Here is a 22,116-nt window from a genome sequence, read left to right as displayed (position 1 = left end):
ATAAAAGGGAGAACTGGCGAGAGAGGCTAATACTCACACAGCTGCCACATATATGGCAGACAAGAGGCGCGTGCTCACATATATAGCAGACAAGAGAGGCGCATGCTCACATATATAGCACACAAGAGAGGCGCGTGCTCACATATATAGCACACAAGAGAGGCGCGTGCTCACATATATAGCACACAAGAGGCACATGCTCACATGGATGGCAGACAAGAGAGGCGCATGCTCACATATATATCAGACAAGAGAGGCGCATGCTCACATATATATATCAGACAAGAGAGGTGCATGCTCACATGGATGGCAGACAAGAGAGGCGCATGCTTACATATATATATCAGACAAGAGAGGTGCATGCTCACATGGATGGCAGACAAGAGAGGCGCATGCTCACATATATATCAGACAAGAGAGGTGTATGCTTACATGGATGGCAGACAAAAGAGGCGCATGCTCACATATATGGCAGACAAAAGACATGCAAGGACAGCAGGCAAAAGAAAGAAGAACCATAGAAAACCACAGAATAAAGGAAATGTGCGTTGTGAAAAATAAAGCAGAAGAGAATAAACAAGTTCATTCTCATTGCCCACAATTGTAAAACCTCATGTATTGATCTTGCTACAAGTATTTTACCATTTTTAATTTACATTGTTCCTCAACAAAACATGCAGCTATAAATTCAGCAAAATGTAATTTCAAAGACAAAAGCAAAACAAAAATAAATTAATATATTTATCACTGTGTTTTTTCCTCCGCCTTTAAACAAACATATTAGGTACTCTAGCATAGCTGTGACATTTATAAATACTAACAAATATGTATTCTTACTTTTATTTGTGTTTATTTTACACTGCTCATCCACCTCCCGTTATCACATATTGTCTGCTATATAAAAAGTCTAAATCCTCCACTGCTCTCGTGTATTCAAAGGGGAACCCCAGCACATACGTTTTAAATTTCCTGCTCAGTGACTTTCTCTGTCACGTGACGACCATGTGGGCCAGAGCTCAGTACCACGTGACACCAGGATCACATGACTGGCATGAGATCCCTCAGCAGGAAGAAGCTATCTGTGCTGAAGGTCTCATCATGGCAGCACTTAGCTGGTCAGAGAAAGTGTTGGAGCTGCTGCTGAGAATGAACAGGAGAGAAAAGAGTGAGATAACTGTGTATAACAAGCCCTCTCTTTATAACACACATGCAACTTCTTTATAACATAACACTAGTCTGCACTCATACAGTGTCTGTACTTGCTATCCCTCTACCACATAAAAATATAACCTCTGTATAACACATGCAGTCTCAATTAAACCATTCCCTCCTTACTCACAGTCAATCCCTGTACACGATGCCTGTATAACCCAAGTGTGTTGTATACTGACACACAATGCCTCCTGTCTTGTAATACAATCTCTGTATAACCCAAGTGTGTTGTATACTGACACACAATGCCTCCTGTCTTGTAATACAATCTCTGTATAACCCAAGTGTGTTGTATACTGACACACAATGCCTCCTGTCTTGTAATACAATCTCTGTATAACCCAAGTGTGTTGTATACTGACACACAATGCCTCCTGTCTTGTAATACAATCTCTGTATAACCCAAGTGTGTTGTATACTGACACACAATGCCTCCTGTCTTGTAATACAATCTCTGTATAACCCAAGTGTGTTGTATACTGACACACAATGCCTCCTGTCTTGTAATACAATCTCTGTATAACCCAAGTGTGTTGTATACTGACACACAATGCCTCCTGTCTTGTAATACAATCTCTGTATAACCCAAGTGTGTTGTATACTGACACACAATGCCTCCTGTCTTGTAATACAATCTCTGTATAACCCAAGTGTGTTGTATACTGACACACAATGCCTCCTGTCTTGTAATACAATCTCTGTATAACCCAGCAGGTCTCCTGTGTAATGGCACACACTCTCTGTATAACACACCTATCTGTAGACCTAGATTTATTATGGCATATAATCTCTGTATAACACACTTCTTCTGTAATGATTTACACCCTCTGTATAACCCAGAGCTCATCTGTAATAAGTCTCAGTATAACAAGTTCAGAAGCCTCTTCTGTATAACCCAGATCTCTTCTGTAATGGCACAGAATATCTTATTCTCTCTGTATTACCTACTTCTTGTCTGTAATGATCCACAGTCTCTGTATAACCCATATCTCTTCAGTAATGACACAGAATCCCTGTATAACACACACGTTCTGTATAGCCAATTTCTCTTGTGTAATGGCACACATTCTCTGTATAACACACCTATCTGTAGACCTAGATTTATTATGGCATATAATCTCTATATAACACACTTCCTCTGTATTACCCATACTTCTTCTGTAATGATTTACACCCTCTGTATAACCCAGAGCTCTTCTGTAATGAATCTTAGTCTTCAGAAGCCTCTTCTGTATAACCTGTATAACCCAGATCTCTTCTGTAATGGCATAGAATATCTTATTCTCTCTGTATTACCTACTTCTTGTCTGTAATGATCCACAGTCTCTGTATAACCCATATCTCTTCAGTAATGACACAGAATCCCTGTATAACACACACATTCTGTATAGCCAAGTTCTCTTGTGTAATGGCACATATTCTCTGTATAACACACCCTCTCTGTATTATCTGTCTCTATCTTGTGATGGCACAGAATCTCTGTATAACACAATTCCTTAATATATTCCTGTATCTTCTGTAATGATAGTCTTTGTATATCACCTCCATGTATTACTAGGGTCCTGTTTAGTAATGGCACCCCTGTATAACCCATGTTCTCTTCTGTAATGATTCACAGTCTATGTATAACACAGGTCTCTTGGGCAATGGCACACATTTTCTGCATAACACCCCATGTATCACTCCTCTGTAATGATTAACTGTCTCTGTATAACCAATGGCACAAAATCTTTGTATAACACACCCTCTCTGTTTTACCAATGTCTCTTTTGTGATGGTACACAGTCGCTGTATAACCCACCCCCCCTATAAGGTCTCTTACAGTATGTGTCTGTATAAGGGAGCCTCTGTGTTTCCTGCAGTGTATATGTGCCTGTTGGCAGAGTGTTCGTTCATTGGCTGTTTTTCTTCTATTGTATATGTGTCTCACAGATCTCCTCCCTGTCTGCGTACAGGGACAGCGAATAGGTTGGGCAGTACAAACTGTTGCTCAACACTTCTCTCGGTACCCAGCTGTATTCAGACTCAGCGAGGGCTCCTCTGGATGTCTGGAACTGAATGCTCATTTGAAATCCCCCCAGGAAAGGACAACGGCTCTTCAGGAGGTGATGGAGTCCCTGAGGAGTCAGGGAATCTTCCCTTGTCTGCAGGAGTGGAGGAACGAGGTGGGGATTCATTATATGGAAAATTGGTAATATGGCAGATACTTCCCTGGCTCAGACTGTGTAATTAGCTACAACATTGAGGGGTGAGCGGCTGGTGCTATGAGGAATAACTCACAACTGCTCTCTTCCTCAGCACTACGATGTGAAAGGTCAGTTTTCAGACCCTACTCCTCTCCTCAGCATGGAACGAGCAGCCACACGTGAGTGTCATAATGCTAGACGTGAAGAGCTGGCACTCATTATCGACAGTCTCTTTTTTTTCTCATCACTCCCTCTATTACTATATCCTGAACGTGTCTCTAGCTCACCCTCCTTTTCTTATCCAACCCCTCTCGGATCTCTCCCACACTGTTCACTAATGACCTTCCGCTCAGTAACTTTCCTCCCTTCTAACTCACTCACCTTTTAAACCAACATAACTTTCTCCTGCCCACTAACTTCTTGCCAAACCCGCTATCCCCATTTCCCTCTCCACTTCTGCGTATCCTTTCCTCCAGACATTCCCCTCTTAATCCTTCTCTATATCTCCTATCCATCCCCTTCTTTACCATCATTTATTCTCTTTCAAACCTCCCCGTATATTTTTCTCTCTCACCAGCACTGCTTGGAGTGCCTCGTTATGGGGTGCATGTTAACGGTTTCCTGCGTAGAGGAACAGACATCTTTATGTGGATCGCTCGGAGATCTCTGACTAAACCTTCGTATCCGGGACTACTGGATAATCTGGTGAGTGGTTCATGCAGCAATAGTGTTGGATCAGAGCATTGTCAAAATTACACTTAGATGCCAGATATTACCATATTGCGAAGCTGGGTGCAAACAGGTTGTTTGAAATAGGGGTTAGATATGTAGAGAACACTCAAAAGCAGAAGGGGACACGGAGAAGGCTGGTAGACAGATACTTAAATTCTGTGTATTCTGTAAATTCATTCCAAGTGCAAAATAAAGAAAATTTAAAGGAATACTAAGACAACATTTCTTTCATGATTCAGATAGAGCATGCAATTTTAAGCAACTTTCTAATTTACTCCTATTATCAGTTTAACTTGGTTCTCTTGGTATCTTAAGTTGAATAAGCAGGAATGAAAGCTTTGGAGCTGGCCCATTTTTGGTTGGTGCTTTCTGATTGGTGGCTACATTTATCCATCCAATTAGCAAGGGAGCCCAGGTGCTGAACCTAAAATGGGAGCTTCCATTGCTGCTTTTTCAAATAAATATACCAAAAGAACAAAGAAAATTCGATAATAGGAGTAAATTAGAAAGTTGCTTAAAATTGCTTGCTCTATCTGAATCATGAAAGAATAAAATCAGGTTTAGTAGCCCTTTAAAGAGACACTAAAGTCAAAATTAAACTTCTATCATTCTAATAGAAAAGACAGTTTTAAGAGACTTTCCAATTTACTTTCATGATCATATTTTGCAGTCTCTTTAAATACACACTTTAATAGGCACCAGCTACTACTGAACATGTGCAAGAGTTTACAGTGTATACATGTGTGTGTGTGTAATTGGCTGATAGCTGTCACATGGTACGGGGGGCTGGCAAATTGAAATACATTTTAAAATGTGTCTGGAAAAAAATCTACTGTTCATTTAAAATTCAGAGTAAGGGCTATTTCATTGTCTTTAGTATGCACTTATTGATTATGCAATATTACTGTATTTAATGGTCATTTAATTCACCATAAAATGTTCGGTTCTGAATAATTAAAAAACTTTGCCATGCACTTTCATTATTTATAGTGCCTTATCTTCCTGTAATTTATCTCTGAACCCCCCCCCCCCCCCCCCCCCCCAAAGGCTGAGGTGCATTATGTGGAATATAGAACCCTGACCCTCCTACATGATGTACTGTTATTGGCTGATATGAGCAGGGGCTTCTTTATAGCTGTCCCTAATTTGCCTTAAGATAAACATTTAAGAGACTAATTTATGGGGAAAGTATAATTTAATGTTAAGGAGCATATAGACAAAGTTAGCCTACAGTAAAAATAAAACAAAGTATAATTGTTGTTGGTAAAGAATAGGCTATTGAGAAATATTTTTGCTTGTGTGCTAAACACACCTTATCTATACTCTTTACAAGCAAACATTCTAAATATTACAGCATTTTACCTAATGGTTGTGCATGTCCTGTTTACTACATTGGTTCCATCAGTGTTACATTTTAAATACAGTAGATTCATTTTCTTGGCTCCTATAATCTCACTTGCTCATGTTGGTATATGTTTAACTATATCCTTTAGAAACAAAGGAAAAGAGGGCCAAAGCAGACCATGTAAACCTTGGTAGTGGGTTTGTATTTATTTCTGTTTATTAGCCCAGATGCAGAGCTATATATATATTATAATTTTCTCAGGCAGCAGGAGGAATATCTGCTGGATCTGGGGTGTGGGAGACCCTTATCAAAGAGTGTACAGAAGAAGCATGTATCCCAGAATCCCTTGCAGCCACAGCCAAAGCTGCAGGAACTGTCAGGTACTGATACTCCCAGGATGTTTTGCATAATCTTTTAACAGCTTACAATTAGTAATTTGGCATAGCTGCAAAGCCAATGGTTAAGTTCAGCATCCTTTTGGTTTTGTTGATGATGCAATCAAATACAAACACCATTAAGAAACCAAAATATTAATATATTAACCAGCATGATATATTCTCATGGGTCCCCATTTATCAAATGCTCGACTGACAGGTTAACAGCCGTGCCCTCTGGTCTTGCGCAACCCATTGCACGACAGAAGGGCTTGTCGATCATCTTGATCAGATCTGAGGTGGCGGAGGCGCTAAGTGACGCTAAGTAGCAGCAGTCTAAACACTAAATACATTTCATGCCCCTCCATCTAATCCTGGGTGCTGTGATTATGGAACCTATGTTAAAATTACAAGCTTTAGCTGAAACATGCAAATTTAGTTTTGACTTTCTTATGCCTTTAAATCAGTTTCTTCATGTGACAGCTCATAAAGCAGGAGTAGATCCTAGCCGCTTCATCCAGGAGAAAGGTAGAAATATCAAAGAACCTATTAAGCAGGAAACAGCAGAGTTTTACCTTTTCATCCAAATATTCGAAAACCAGGAAATCCTAGAATTAATTGGACATTTAACATAGCTTGCTTTTTTAGTGAAAATTTGCTTTGTCCCAGCAGTTAAACCTAGGTTCCAAAATGGCGGCACTTACAGAATTAGAGGTGCATGAAATGTATTCAGTATTTAAAGTGATGGTAAACTCTCCCCTTAATAAAAACAGATCCGGAATGTTATTGATATTTTAGATGGAGTTTAATTCATCGGTTGTAATGAAGATGCGCTATAACTTACTTTTTAATATAGATATGAAATTCAAATTCCCCGCGCTCCGCCGCCCACTTCAAAAATGAATTTTTCTGTGAGCTAACGGTTTGAATTGTTGTCCAATCAGCATTCTAGCTACAACAAAAGTGTCATGTGGGGAGAACGCTGATTGGAGAACAGTTCAAACCGTTAGCTCACAGAAAAAATTACTTTTGAAGTGGGTGGCGGAGTGTGGGGTATTTGAGTTTTGTATCTATATTTAAAAGTAAGTTATAGCGCATCGTCATTACAACTGATAAATTATAAAAACTGATCGGGAATGTTGGTGATATTTTAGATGGAGTTTAAAGGAGAAAGTTTACCATCACTTTAATATCCCATTAATCTTAAACATATGATACCTATATCATATTCAATCATATTACTTTAAGAATTTTATAAAAATGAATATGAATTCCATCAAATTACTATTTTACCTTGAGAAAAGTATATGTTCTATGTAAAGCACTAATGGAAAAAGGTATAAACAAGAGTAACATGCAAAAAGTAGGTATGTTGGGTATTGTTTGCCTGCCTCCTAATGGACTAGAGCAAGGTTCTTTACATCACGGGTCAAGACCCAATACTGGTTCGCGACTTGTGTTTGTGTTGTAGTATGGAGTGTGTTGTAGGAGAGTGTGTTATTACATTTTACAAAACTTTCAAGTTTGACTACACTCAAGAATAAAGTACACACATTTTAGTTACTTTTCCCAAAATTTCAGATATTTTGTTGTATAATAATTCAGAAATTTTCAGACCAAACAAGATTGCAATCATGCAAAATAGGTTACGCATTAACTAGGGAACAATTTTTGGGAAGAAAAAAACATTTCGAAGTAACTAAATTAAAAACTACTACATGGTTTGACAAAATGTTATCATGGCACAATATAGGTGTCTGGATCTATGAACCAAATTTTAACCAAAAACTATTTAGCCATAGTAGGGTCACAATAACAAAAACATAATTTATGTAAGAACTTACCTGATAAATTCATTTCTTTCATATTAGCAAGAGTCCATGAGCTAGTGACGTATGGGATATACATTCCTACCAGGAGGGGCAAAGTTTCCCAAACCTTAAAATGCCTATAAATACACCCCTCACCACACCCACAATTCAGTTTAACGAATAGCCAAGAAGTGGGGTGATAAGAAAAAAGTGCGAAAGCATAAAAAAAATAAGGAATTGGAATAATTGTGCTTTATACAAAAAAATCATAACCACCACAAAAAAAGGGTGGGCCTCATGGACTCTTGCTAATATGAAAGAAATTAATTTATCAGGTAAGTTCTTACATAAATTATGTTTTCTTTCATGTAATTAGCAAGAGTCCATGAGCTAGTGACGTATGGGATAATGACTACCCAAGATGTGGATCTTTCCACACAAGAGTCACTAGAGAGGGAGGGATAAAATAAAGACAGCCAATTCCTGCTGAAAATAATCCACACCCAAAATAAAGTTTAATAAAAAACATAAGCAGAAGATTCAGACTGAAACTGCTGCCTGAAATACTTTTCTACCAAAAACTGCTTCAGAAGAAGAAAATACATCAAAATGGTAGAATTTAGTAAAAATATGCAAAGAGGACCAAGTTGCAACTTTGCAAATGTGATCAACCGAAGCTTCATTCCTAAACGCCCAGGAAGTAGAAACTGACCTGGTAGAATGAGCTGTAATCTTCTGAGGCGGAGTTTTACCCGACTCAACATAGGCAAGATGAATTAAAGATTTCAACCAAGATGCCAAAGAAATGGCAGAAGCTTTCTGGCCTTTTCTAGAACCGGAAAAGAGAACAAATAGACTAGAAGTCTTTCGGAAAGACTTAGTAGCTTCAACATAATATTTCAAAACTCTAACAACATCCAAAGAATGCAATGATTTCTCCTTAGAATTCTTAGGATTAGGACATAATGAAGGAACCACAATTTCTCTACTAATGTTGTTGGAATTCACAACTTTAGGTAAAAATTCAAAAGAAGTTCGCAACACCACCTCATCCTGATGAAAAATCAGAAAAGGAGACTCACAAGAAAGAGCAGATAAATCAGAAACTCTTCTGGCAGAAGAGATGGCCAAAAGGAACAAAACTTTCCAAGAAAGTAATTTAATGACCAATGAATACATAGGTTCAAAGGGAGGAGCTTGAAGAGCTCCCAGAACCAAATTCAAACTCCAAGGAGGAGAAATTGACTTAATGACAGGTTTTATACGAACCAAAGCTTGTATAAAACAATAAATATCAGGAAGAATAGCAATCTTTCTGTGAAAAAGAACAGAAAGAGCAGAGATTTGTCCTTTCAAGGAACTTGCAGACAAACCCTTATCTAAACCATCCTGAAGAAACTGTAAAATTCTCGGTATTCTAAAAGAATGCCAAGAAAAAAGATGAGAAAGACACCAAAAAATATAAGTCTTCCAGACTCTATAATATATCTCTCTAGATACAAATTTACGAGCCTGTAAAATAGTATTAATCACAGAGTCAGAGAAACCTCTTTAACCAAGAATCAAGCGTTCAATCTCCATACCTTAAAATTTAAGGATTTGAGATCCTGATGGAAAAAAGGACCTTGCGACAGAAGGTCTGGTCTTAACGGAAGAGTCCACGGCTGGCAAGAGGCCATCCGGACAAGATCCGCATACCAAACCTGTAAGGCCATGCCGGAGCTACCAGCAGAACAAACGAGCATTCCTTCAGAATCTTGGAGATTACTCTTGGAAGAAGAACTAGAGGCGGAAAGATATAGACAGGATGATACTTCCAAGGAAGTGATAATGCATCCACTGCCTCCGCCTAAGGATCCCGGGATCTGGACAGATATCTGGGAAGTTTCTTGATTAGATGAGACGCCATCAGATCTATTTGTGGAAGTTCCCACATTTGAACAACCTGAAGAAATACCTCTGGGTGAAGAAACCATTCGCCCGGATGCAACGTTTGGCGACTTAGATAAACCGCTTCCCAATTGTCTACACCTGGGATATGAACCGCAGAGATTAGACAGGAGCTGGAATCCGCCCAAACCAAAAAAATTCGAGATACTTCTTTCATAGCCAGAGGACTGTGAGTCGCTCCTTGATGATGTATGCCACAGTTGTGACATTGTCTGTATGAAAACAAATGAACGATTCTCTCTACAGGAGAGGCCAAAACTGAAGAGTTCTGAAAATTGCATGGAGTTCCAAAATATTTATCGGTAATCTCACCTCCTGAGATTCCCAAACTCCTTGTGCCGACAGAGATCCCCACACAGCTCCCCAACCTGTGAGACTTGTATCTGTTGAAATTACAGTCCAGGTCGGAAGCACAAAAGAAGCCCCCTGAATTAAACGATGGTGATCTGTCCACCACGTTAGAGAGTGTCGAACAATCGGTTTTAAAGATATAAATTGAAATATCTTTGTGTAATCCTTGCACCATTGATTCAGCATACAGAGCTGAAGAGGTTGCATGTGAAAAACAAGCAAAGGGGATTGCGTCCAATGCAGCAGTCATAAGACCTAGAATTTCCATGCATAAGGTTACCGAAGGGAATGATTGTGACTGAAGGTTTCGACAAGCTGAAAACAATTTAGACGTCTCTTGTCTGTTAAAGACAGAGTCATGGACACTGAATCTATCTGGAAACCCAGAAAGATTACCCTTGACTGAGGAATCAATGAACTTTTTGGTAAATTGATCCTCCAACCATGATCTTGAAGAAACAACACAAGTCGAATCGCATGAGAAGACTGAGCAAATACCAAGATAATCGTCCAAATAAGGAAATACAAAAACCCTGTACTCTGAATACAGAAAGAAGGGCACCGAGAATCTTTGAAAAAAATTCTTGGAACTGAGGCTAGGCCAAACAGTAGAGCCACAAAACTGGTAATGCTTGTCTAAAAAGAGAATCTCAAACACTAAAAGTGATCTGAATGAATCGGAATATGCAGATACACATCCTGCAAAACTATTGTAGACATAAAATGCCCTTGCTAAACAAAAGGCAGAATAGTCCTACAGTAACCATCTTGAATGTTGGTATACATAACGATTCAATATTGATAGATCCGGAACTGGTCTGAAGGAATTGACCTTCTTTGGTACAATGAAGAGATAAAATAAAACCCTAGCCCCTGTTCCAGAACTGGAACTGGCATAATTACTCCAGCCAACTCTAGATCTGAAACACATTTCAGAAATGCTGAGCCTTGCTGTGTTAACTGGGACACGGGAAGAAAAAAATCTCTTAGCAGGAGGCCTTAACTGAAGCCAATTCTGTACCTTTCTGAAACAATGTTCTGAAACCAGAGTTTGAGAACGGAATTGATCCAAACTCCTTTGAATAAAACGTAATCTGCCCCATACCAGCTGAACTGGAAAAAAGGGCCGCACCTTCATGGGTACTTAGGAGCTGACTATAGGTTTCTATAAGGCTTGGATATATTCCAAACTGGAAATAGTTTCCAAACTGAAACCGCTCCTGAGGATGAAGGATCAGGCTTTTGCTCCTTATTATGAGAAAAAGAACGAAAAAATGATTATTACCCTGGAAAGAAAGGAAAAAACAAAGTTAACTTTAGAAGACATATCAGCATTCCAAGTTAAATCCATAAAGCTTTTCTAGCTAAAATAGCTAGAGACATATACCTGACATCAACTCAAATGATATCAAAAGATGGTATCACCAATAAAATTATTAGCATGTTATAGAATAAAAATAATGCTATAAAATTATGATCTGATACTTGTTGCGCTAAAAACTTCTAACCAAAAAGATGAAGCTGCAGCAACATCCGGTAAAAATATAGCAGGTCTAAGAAGATTACCTAAACATAAGTAAACTTTTCTTAGAAAGGATTACATTTTCTTATCTAAAGGATCCTTAAATTTAGTACTATCTGCCGTAAGAACAGTAGTACATTTTAGCAGGAATAGAGACAGCCCCAAACCTTAGGGATTTTGTCCCAAAAAACTCTAATCTGTCAGATGGCACAGAATATAATTGCTTAAACGTTTAGAAGGAGTAAAAGAATTACCCAAATTATTCCATTCCCTGGAAATTACTTCAGAAAAAGCATCAGGGAGAATAAACACTTCTGGAATAAATACAGGAGATTTAAAAAACCCTATTTAAACGTTTAGATTTAGTATCAAGAGGACCAGAATCCTCTATATCTAAAGCAATTAATACGTCTTTAAATAAAGAACGAATAAATTCCATCTTGAACAAATAAAAAGATTTAACAGCATCAACCTCTGAGACAGAAACTTCTGAACCAGAAGAACCATTATCAGTATCAGAACGATGATGTTCATTTAAAAATTCATCTGAAAAAAAGAGAAGTTTTAAAAGACTTTTATGTAAACTAGAAGGAGAAATAACAGACATAGCCTTCTAAATGGATTTAAAAAATAAAATCTCTTATGTTTATCAGGAACACTCTGAAAATTAAATGTTGACGGAACAGCAACAGGTAATATAACAGTACTAAAGGAAATTTTATCTGCATTAATAAGTTTGTCATGACATGCAATACAAACAACAGCTGGAGAAACAGATACCAAAAATTTATAGCAGATACACTTAGCTTGGTAGCTCCAGCCCCGGGCAGTGATTTTCCTCAAGTAACTTCTGACTCAGTTGCAACGTGGAACATCTTGCAATATGTAATAGAAAAAACAACATATAAAGCAAATTGATCAAAATCCTTAAATGACAGTTTCAGGAATGGGAAAAAAATGCCAGTGAACAAGCTTCTAGCAACCAGAAGCAATAAATAATGAGACTTAAATAATGTGGAGACAAAAGCGACGCCCATATTTTTTTAGCGCCAAACAAGACGCCCACATTATTTGGCGCCGAAATGCCTTTTGGCGCCAAAAATGACGCCACATCCGGAACGCCGAAATTTTTGGCGCAAAATAACGTCAAAAAAATGACGCAACTTCCGGCGACACGTATGACGCCGGAAACGGAAAAGAATTTTTGCGCCAAAAAAATCCGCGCCAAGAATGACGCAATAAAATGAAGCATTTTCAGCCCCCGCGAGCCAAAGAGTCAAATTTTTGAAGGTAAGAAAAAATGATTAATTCAAATGCATTATCCCAAATATGAAACTGACTGTCTGAAAAATAAGGAATGTTGAACATTCTGAGTCAAGGCAAATAAATGTTTGAATACATATATTTAGAACTTTATAAATAAAGTGCCCAACCATAGCTTAGAGTGTCACAGAAAATAAGATTTATTTACCCCAGGACACTCATCTACATGTTTGTAGAAAGCCAAACCAGAACTGAAACGAAAATCAGCAGAGGTAATGGTATATAAATAAGAGTATATCGTCGATCTGAAAAGGGAGGTAAGAGATGAATCTCTACGACCGATAACAGAGAACCTATGAAATAGACCCCGTAGAAGGAGATCACTGCATTCAAATAGGCAATACTCTCCTCACATCCCTCTGACATTCACTGCACGCTGAGAGGAAAACCGGGCTCCAACTTGCTGCGGAGCGCATATCAACGTAGAATCTAGCACAAACTTACTTCACCACCTCCATCGGAGGCAAAGTTTGTAAAACTGAATTGTGGGTGTGGTGAGGGGTGTATTTATAGGCATTTTAAGGTTTGGGAAACTTTGCCCCTCCTGGTAGGAATGTATATCCCATACGTCACTAGCTCATGGGCTCTTGCCAATTACATGAAAGAAACAGGCTTTTTTTATTTAAGATTATATTTCTCAAAAGCAATTCATTTCTGTTCTAGATTTTTTATTAATTACTAGACGTGCATTTGTGAATGTTGTTACCATCCGAAGGCGGCAGCCGATCGCGGAATTCGGCTATCTTCAGAACCAGATTTCTTCTTGTAAAAGTGCAAAACACTTAAGATCTGTGCAAATCCAGATCTAAGTGTGTTACACTTTCACAAGAAGCAATCTGGCTCTACCTTCTTCCGCATTAGGATGGTAACATTTACAAATGCACTAATTACCAGTCTGTACACACACTCCAAATGTCAGCCAAATAATTCCAATCCCACGTTAATTTTTTTTAAAAATACTTATAAAGGAGCAACGTTAAAGGTAAATATAACCGTGCAGCAGTTATCACAATACAGGTGATGGTGAAAAAACCCTTCACTTTGAAAACGATTTAATAAAACACACACTTGCCCACAAGTATCCAAAGCTCACAGAAGACTCTATTCATCCAGCTGTGTATACAACATTGGAGCCCTTGCACAGCAAGCTCATTAAAGGGACATGAAACACTAAATATGCTTTATAAAAATAGTATTGAGTTTTTTCTACTTCTCCTTCTAGTCATAGGAGCCGCCATGTTAAAAACTTTCACTAAATTCCAGTGCTCACCTGTTTGCACGTCTGAAGTAACTATCCTTCAGATACTTGCAATGAAACCTAGGTTCCAAAATAGTGGTACCCATAATTAGATAGCACAATACATTTCATGCATCCCTTAGTGTCCCTTTAACGGGAGCCTGTAAACCGCAAATTAAGAAGTTGAAGACCTCTGCTTTCTAACCTCTCTGCACCTCAGAGGTGGGGGAGTTAAATTATTCTGGACTAATTCCCGGATCATTATGGGAGAGCAAGAAACGGCTTGTTAATAAATAGGGCTGAGTGTTTCTATTGGAGCAGGGTATTCTGGGTTCTAATATGCAAATGAGATCCATATTAGGTTTTTGCTTTTAAAATAGAATTTAAACTACCATTTCATATCAGTGTAAAGCTGCTTGTGACAGTGTTAAAGCCATAACAAAAATGCAAGTACAGTAAACAGAGACCACTCAAAACACAACTTATGCTTACCTGATAAATTTATTTCTCTTGTGGTGTATCCAGTCCACGGATCATCCATTACTTGTGGGATATTCTCATTCCCAACAGGAAGTTGCAAGAGGACACCCACAGCAGAGCTGTAATATAGCTCCTCCCCTAACTGTCATAGCCAGTCATTCGACCGAAAACAAGCCGAGAAAGGAGGAACCATAGGGTGCAGTGGTTACTGTAGTTTAAATTTAAAAATGACCTGCCTTAAAATGACAGGGCGGGCCGTGGACTGGATACACCACAAGAGAAATACATTTATCAGGTAAGCATAAATTGTGTTTTCTCTTGTAAGGTGTATCCAGTCCACGGATCATCCATTACTTGTGGGATACCAATACCAAAGCTAGAGTACACGGATGAAGGGAGGGACAAGGCAGGTACTTAAATGGAAGGAACCACTGCCTGTAAAACCTCTCCCCCAAATATAGCCTCCGAAGAAGCAAAAGTATCAAATTTGTAAAATTTTGAAAAAGTATGAAGCGAAGACCAAGTCGCCGCCTTGCAAATCTGTTCAACAGAAGCCTCATTTTTAAAGGCCAAAGTGGAAGCCACAGCTCTAGTGGAATGAGCTGTAATCCTTTCAGGAGGCTGCTGTCCAGCAGTCTCATAGGCTAAGCGGATTATGCTTCTTAGCCAAAAAGAAAGAGGTTGCCGAAGCCTTTTGACCTCTCCTCTGTCCAGAGTAGACAACAAACAAAGCAGATGTTTGACGAAAATCTTTAGTAGCTTGTAAGTAAAACTTTAAAGCACGGACCACGTCCAGATTGTGTAATAGACGTTCCTTCTTCGAAGAAGGATTAGGACACAAGGATGGAACAACAATCTCTTGATTGATATTCTTGTTAGATACCACCTTAGGTAAGAACCCAGGTTTGGTACGCAGGACTACCTTATCCGTATGAAAAATCAGATAAGGAGAATCACATTATAAGGCAGATAGCTCAGAGACTCTACGAGCCGAGGAAATAGCTACCAAAAACAGAACTTTCCAAGATAAAAGTTTGATATCTATGTAATGAAGAGGTTTAAACGTAACTCCTTGAAGAACCTTAAGAACCAAATTTAAGCTCCATGGTGGAGCAACAGGTTTAAACACAGGCTTGATTCTAACTAAAGCCTGACAAAATGCCTGAACGTCTGGAACATCTGCCAGACGCTTGTGCAAAAGAATAGACAGAGCAGAAATCTGTCCCTTTAAGGAACTAGCTGACAATCCTTTTTCCAAACCTTCTTGGAGAAAAGATAATATCCTGGGAATGCTGACCTTACTCCATGAGTAACCCTTGGATTCACACCAATAAAGATATTCCGCCATATCCTATGTTAAATTTTCCTGGTGACAGGCTTTCGTGCCTGTATTAAGGTATCAATAACTGACTTGGAGAAGCCACGCTTTGATAAAATCAAGTGTTCAATCTCCAGGCAGTCAGCCTCAGAGAAATTAGATTTGGATGGTTGAAAGGACCCTGAAGTAGAAGGTCCTGTCTCAGAGGCAGAGACCATGGTGGAAAGGATGACATGTCCACTAGATCTGCATACCAGGTCCTGCGTGGCCACGCAGGTGCTATCAGAATCACTGATGCTCTCTCCTGCTTGATCTTGGCAATCAGTCGAGGGAGCAGAGGAAACGGTGGAAACATATAAGCCAGGTTGAAAGACCAGGGCGCTGCTAGAGCATCTATCAGTGTCGCCTTGGGATCCCTGGACCTGGATCCGTAACACGGAAGCTTGGCGTTCTGGCTAGATGCCATGAGATCCAGTTCTGGTTTGCCCCAACGATGAATCAGTTGTGCAAAAACCTCCGGATGGAGTTCCCACTCTCCCGGATGAAAAGTCTAACGACTTAGAAAATCCGCCTCCCAGTTCTCTACACCTGGGATATGGATAGCTGATAGGTGGCAAGAGTGAATCTCTGCCCTGCAAATTATTTTTGAAACTTCTAACATCGCTAGGGAACTTCTTGTTCCCCCTTGATGGTTGATGTAAGCTACAGTCGTGATGTTGTCCGACTGAAATCTGATGTACCTCAGAGTTGCTAACTGAGGCCAAGCCTGAAGAGCATTGAATATCGCTCTTAGTTCCAGAATATTTATTGGAAGGAGAGACTCCTCCTGAGTCCACGATCCCTGAGCCTTCAGGGAATTCCAGACTGCACCCCAACCTAGAAGGCTGGCATCTGTTGTTACAATTGTCCAATCTGGCCTGCGAAAGGTCATACCTTTGGACAGATGGACCCGAGATAGCTACCAGAGAAGAGAATCCCTGGTCTCTTGGTCCAGATTCAGTTGAGGGGACAAATCTGTGTAATCCCCGTTCCACTGACTGAGCATGCATAGTTGCAGCGGTCTAAGATGTAAGCGTGCAAACGGCACTATGTCCATTGCCGCTACCATTAAGCCGATTACTTCCATACACTGAGCCACCGAAGGGCGCGGAATGGAATGAAGAACCCGGCAGGAATTTAGAAGCTTTGATAACCTGGACTCCGTCAGGTAAATTTTCATTTCTACAGAATCTATCAGAGTCCCTAGAAAGGAAACTCTTGTGAGTGGGGATAGAGAACTCTTTTCCTCGTTCACTTTCCACCCATGCGACCTCAGAAATGCCAGTACTACGTCCATATGAGACTTGGCAATTTGGAAATTTGACGCCTGTATCAGGATGTCGTCTAAATAAGGGGCTACTGCTATGCCCCACGGCCTTAGGACCGCCAGAAGCGACCCTAGAACCTTTGTAAAGATTCTTGGGGCTGTAGCTAATCCAAAGGGAAGAGCTACAAACTGGTAATGCCTGTCTAGAAAGGCAAACCTGAGAAACCGATGATGATCTTTGTGTATCGGAATGTGAAGATAAGCATCCTTTAGATCCACTGTAGTCATATATTGACCCTCCTGGATCATTGGTAGGATGGTACGAATGGTTTCCATCTTGAATGATGGAACTTTGGAGGAATTTGTTTAAGATCTTTAGATCCAAAATTGGTCTGAAGGTTCCCTCTTTTTTGGGAACCACAGACAGATTTGAGTAAAAACCCTGTCCCTGTTCCTCCTTTGGAACTGGATGGATCACTCCCATAACTAGGAGGTCTCGTACACAGTGTAAGAATGCCTCTCTCTTTATCTGGTTTGCAGATAATTGTGAAAGGTGAAATCTCCCTTTTGGGGGGGAAGCTTTGAAGTCCAGGAGATATCCCTGGGATATAATTTCCAACGCCCAGGGATCCTGAACATCTCTTGCCCACGCTTGGGCGAAGAGTGAAAGTCTGCCCCCTACTAGATCCGTTACCGGATAGGGGGCCGTTCCTTCATGCTGTCTTAGAGGCAGCAGCAGGCTTTTTGGCCTGCTTACTTTTTTTCCAGGTCTGGATTGGTCTCCAGACAGTCTTGGATTGAGCAAAAGTTCCCTCTTGTTTAGCATTAGAGGAAGTTGATGCCGCACCTGCCTTGAAGTTTCGAAAGGCACGAAAATTAGACTGTTTGGCCCTAGATTTGGACCTGTCCTGAGGAAGGGCATGACCTTTTCCTCCAGTGATATCAGCAATAATCTCCTTCAAACCAGGCCCGAATAGGGTCTGCCCCTTGAAGGGAATGTTAAGTAAGCTTAGATTTTGAAGTCACGTCAGCTGACCATGATCTAAGCCATAGCGCTCTGCGCGCCTGTATAGCAAAACCAGAATTCTTAGCCGTTAGTTTAGTCAAATGAACAATGGCATCAGAATAAAAGAATTGGCTAGCTTAAGTGCTCTAAGTTTGCCAAGTATGTCATCCAATGGAGTCGCTACCTGTAAAGCCTCTTCCAGAGACTCAAACCAGTACGCCGCAGCAGCAGTGACAGGGGCAATGCATGCAAGGGGCTGTAGGATAAAACCTTGTTTAACAAATATTTTCTTAAGGTAACCTCTAATTTTTTATCCATTGGATCTAAAAAAAAAAGCACAACTGTCCTCGACAGGGATAGTAGTACGCTTTACTTGAGTAGAAACTGCTCCCTCCACCTTAGGGACTGTCTGCCATAAGTCCCGTGTGGTGGCATCTATTGGAAACATTTTTCTAAAAATAGTAGGGGAAGAGAACGGCACACCTGGTCTATCCCATTCCTTATTAATAATTTCTGTAAACCTTTTAGGTATTTGGAAAAACATCAGTACACACCGGCACTGCAAAGTATTTATCCAGTCTACACAATTTCTCTGGCACTGCAATGGTATCACAGTCATTCAGAGCAGCTAAAACCTCCCTAAGCAACACGCGGAGGTGTTCAAGCTTAAATTTAAATGTAGAAATATTAGAATCGGGTATCTTTCCTGAATCATTAACATCACCCACTGACTGAAGCTCTCTTTCCTCAGCTTCTGCATATTGTGAGGCAGTATCAGACATGGTTCTTAAAGCGTCAGTATGCTCTGCATTTTGTCTCACCCCAGAGCTATCTCGCTTACCTCTAAGTTCAGGTAGTCTGGCTAATACCGCTGACAGTGTATTATCCATGACTGCCGCCATGTCTTGTAAAGTAAACGTTATGGGCGCCCTAGATGTACTTGGCGCCATTTGAGCGTGAGTCAAAGGGTCTGACACGTGGGGAAAGTTAGTCGGCATAACTTCCCCCTCGTCAGATTCCTCTGGTGATAAAAAATTTTAAAGACAGAAAATGATCTTTATTGCATAAAATGAAATCAGTACATTTGGTACACATTCTAAGAGGGGGTTCCACCATGGCTTTTAAACATAATAAACAAGGAGTTTCTTCTATGTCAGACATGTTTATACAGACTAGCAAGCTTGGAAAACACTTTTAAATCAAGTTAACAAGCAAATATAAAAAAACGGTACTGTGCCTTTAAGAGAAACAAATTTTGTCAGAATTTGAAAAACAGTGAAAAAATGCAGTAAATCAAACAAAAATTTTACAGTGTGTATAATAGGCTAACAGAGCATTGCACCCACTTGCAAATGGATGATTAACCCCTTAGTTCAAAAAACGGATCAAAAAAACGAAATAGACGTTTTTTAACAGTCACAACCAACTGCCACAGCAAGCTGTGGCCCTACCTTCCCCAATAAACGACTTTGGAAAGCCTTTGGGCCCTTTAGAGATGTCCTATAGCACTCAGAGGACCTTTGAGGGAAGCTGGATGTCACAGTTTGTAATTTTAACTGCACCAACTGTAACTTTTATACTACAACAGTGGAAAGCCTCAGGAAACTGTTTCTAGTCAAAATTTAAGCCAGCCATGTGGAAAAAACTAGGCCCCAATAAAGTTTTATCACCAAAGCATATATAAAAACGATTAAACATGCCAGCAAACGTTTTATATTGCAATATCATAAGGGTATTACCCCTGGGAGTAAGCATGATACCAGTCGTTATTAAATCAATGTATTCAGGCTTAACTTACATTAATCCGGTATCAGCAGCATTTTCTAGTGTTTTCCATCTCTAGAAAAAATTATAACTGCACATACCTGATAGCAGAATAAACTGCACGCCATTCTCTCGCTGAAGTTTTACCTCATCTGTGTAATCCCCTCAGACATATGTGAGAACAGCAATGGATCTTAGTTACAACCTGCTAAGATCATAGAAACCTCAGGCAGATTCTTCTTCTATTTACTGCCTGAGATAAAATAGCACAACTCCGGTACTATTTAAAAATAACAAACTTTTGATTGAAGAAAATAAACTAGCTATATTTAACCACTCTCTCCTACAACGTCCTAGCTTGTTAAGAGTTGCAAGAGAATGACTGGCTATGACAGTTAGGGGAGGAGCTATATTACAGCTCTGCTGTGGGTGTCCTCTTGCAACTTCCTGTTGGGAATGAGAATATCCCACAAGTAATGGATGATCCGTGGACTGGATACACCTTACAAGAGAAATATAAGCTATTTTGTACCCTGTTGAGTCTTTTTTCTGGTTGCTGCTTAGTACTTAAACAAGTCACAATATAGGTTATGGTGAGTAAAATATGTAATGTGTTTTATCTATCTGATATGACTTCCTATATCACCTGTTTTTCTTCTCTGCCTCTCAAGCTACTCATACACACGTCAAGAGGCTGTTTACCTAGAGTGTCAGTTTGTGTTTGACCTGGAAGTCCCAGAGACATTTCAGCCAAGTGTGGGTGATGGAGAAGTACAAGAATTCTACTTGTGGCCTCTAGAAAAGGTAAATGTGTTTATAAATGAGCTGAGCTTGACACACAGGACAACACACCTTTTAATCCAGACTCCCCTCCAGCAATTATTTTGATTATGCTCTAGTTCCCCATCAAAGCTAAGTTAGACAACATATTAATCGTACCACCATATATAGCAACACACCAATAATTCTACTAGACATTTCAGAACCTTGCTCCACACTAACAATTCTGACCTTAGAATATCTTTCCTGCCTTCCACTGAACAACGCTGTGTAACCTAATAATTTCTAGAATTAACACACCCTAAATATGGTGTCCACTTGACCAAAGCTTTGCTTTTTTTATTTTCCTCATACCTTTAGGTGATAGAGGCTATAGCAGAAGATGACTTTAAACCAAACTGTGCACTAGTGGTTCTAGATTTTCTTATTCGGCATGGATACATACAACCAGACAAAGGTACAGCTTCCTTTTTTTTCTGTAGAAGTGGCAAGGAACATAGCCCAATGCCTATATTAAAGTTAGAGCTATGGTCTGACATGTTACAAGGCGATATTTTGTTATGGGTGCATTAAGACTTGGTTTAAATGATCAGTTCTTGATGTTTGTTAATATTAGTGGCAGAGTTTCAAGGTCCGGTAACTATTGAGAAAAGGCCTAAATTCATGTCTCATATTTGTATTAGAATTGAGTGTATGAGGAGGCAAAACAAGTGACAAAGGAATATTCTAGAGCATTTGATTATTAAACCAATGTTAATTACCTGTTAATTACCAATGTTATTCTGTCCACTGCACCATCCACACAAAGCTGCCAATCACCAGGACCGTGCCTACTGTGTGAGGCTAAGTTAATAGCATTTTATGAATACAAAGATGCATGCCCTGAAACCTGTGTATAAGTTTGAGGCAAGAACTATACAGAATGATTAAGTGGTTTAACAATCCATGTCAACTAATGCTATTTTTTATTTTTCCTTAGAAAAGTTCTATACAGAATTTGTAGAAAATCTTCATTGGTCTCTAGGAACATCATAAGGAATCTGTCTTCCTTCTTTCCCTTACCTGCTGCGCATTTTAAATGAATTTTTGCTAAAAAAAAAAAAAAAAAAATTTTAGCAATTAAAAGTGGACTTGTGTAGTTTGTCAGCACCATATAAGCCGAACACAAACCTATTCTGTATGTGCACCCTCAACGTAACTACATATTGCTCTCCGGTGTCATTAAAAGCACAGCAAAGGCAAAATATCAATTCATGTATGTGAAAGATACAAATTTAGCATATTTAATAAATATTGACTGTGCAAAGAAAATATTTAAATAAAGTTGGTTTAAACCGAGGACGAAATACATACTACATACATCAGTTTTTACATACACTGTTCGATACAATGTTCACAAAGCTGAATGAGGTGGACAAG

General features: G+C 39.5%; 1 protein-coding gene across 1 annotated transcript; it reads left to right on the top strand.

The window, feature by feature from the left end:
• Nucleotides 1-1,038: 1,038 nt before the first annotated feature.
• On the top strand, nucleotides 1,039-21,822 carry LOC128642603 (uncharacterized). Its single transcript, XM_053695373.1, has 8 exons — nucleotides 1,039-1,165; nucleotides 3,145-3,377; nucleotides 3,511-3,577; nucleotides 3,976-4,103; nucleotides 5,737-5,855; nucleotides 20,589-20,721; nucleotides 21,058-21,154; nucleotides 21,677-21,822. The coding sequence occupies exons 1-8, from the start codon at nucleotides 1,099-1,101 to the stop codon at nucleotides 21,730-21,732; spliced, it is 900 nt and encodes a 299-aa protein (XP_053551348.1). The 5' UTR covers nucleotides 1,039-1,098; the 3' UTR covers nucleotides 21,733-21,822.
• Nucleotides 21,823-22,116: the final 294 nt, after the last annotated feature.

Source organism: Bombina bombina, chromosome 12, assembly GCF_027579735.1.
Source record: "Bombina bombina isolate aBomBom1 chromosome 12, aBomBom1.pri, whole genome shotgun sequence".
In the NCBI taxonomy this organism is placed as follows: domain Eukaryota; kingdom Metazoa; phylum Chordata; class Amphibia; order Anura; family Bombinatoridae; genus Bombina; species Bombina bombina.
The sequence above is the reverse complement of the archived record's forward strand: the minus strand, read 5'-3'. Positions and strand labels throughout refer to the sequence as shown.

Excerpts from the sequence above, each read along its gene's own strand:
- LOC128642603 (XM_053695373.1), top strand. The coding sequence starts at position 1,099 with ATGGCAGCACTTAGCTGGTCAGAGAAAGTGTTGGAGCTGCTGCTGAGA. Across the intron at positions 4,104-5,736 it reads CGGGACTACTGGATAATCTG|GCAGCAGGAGGAATATCTGC; the intron begins GTGAGTGGTTCA and ends TAATTTTCTCAG. Across the intron at positions 5,856-20,588 it reads AAAGCTGCAGGAACTGTCAG|CTACTCATACACACGTCAAG; the intron begins GTACTGATACTC and ends CTGCCTCTCAAG.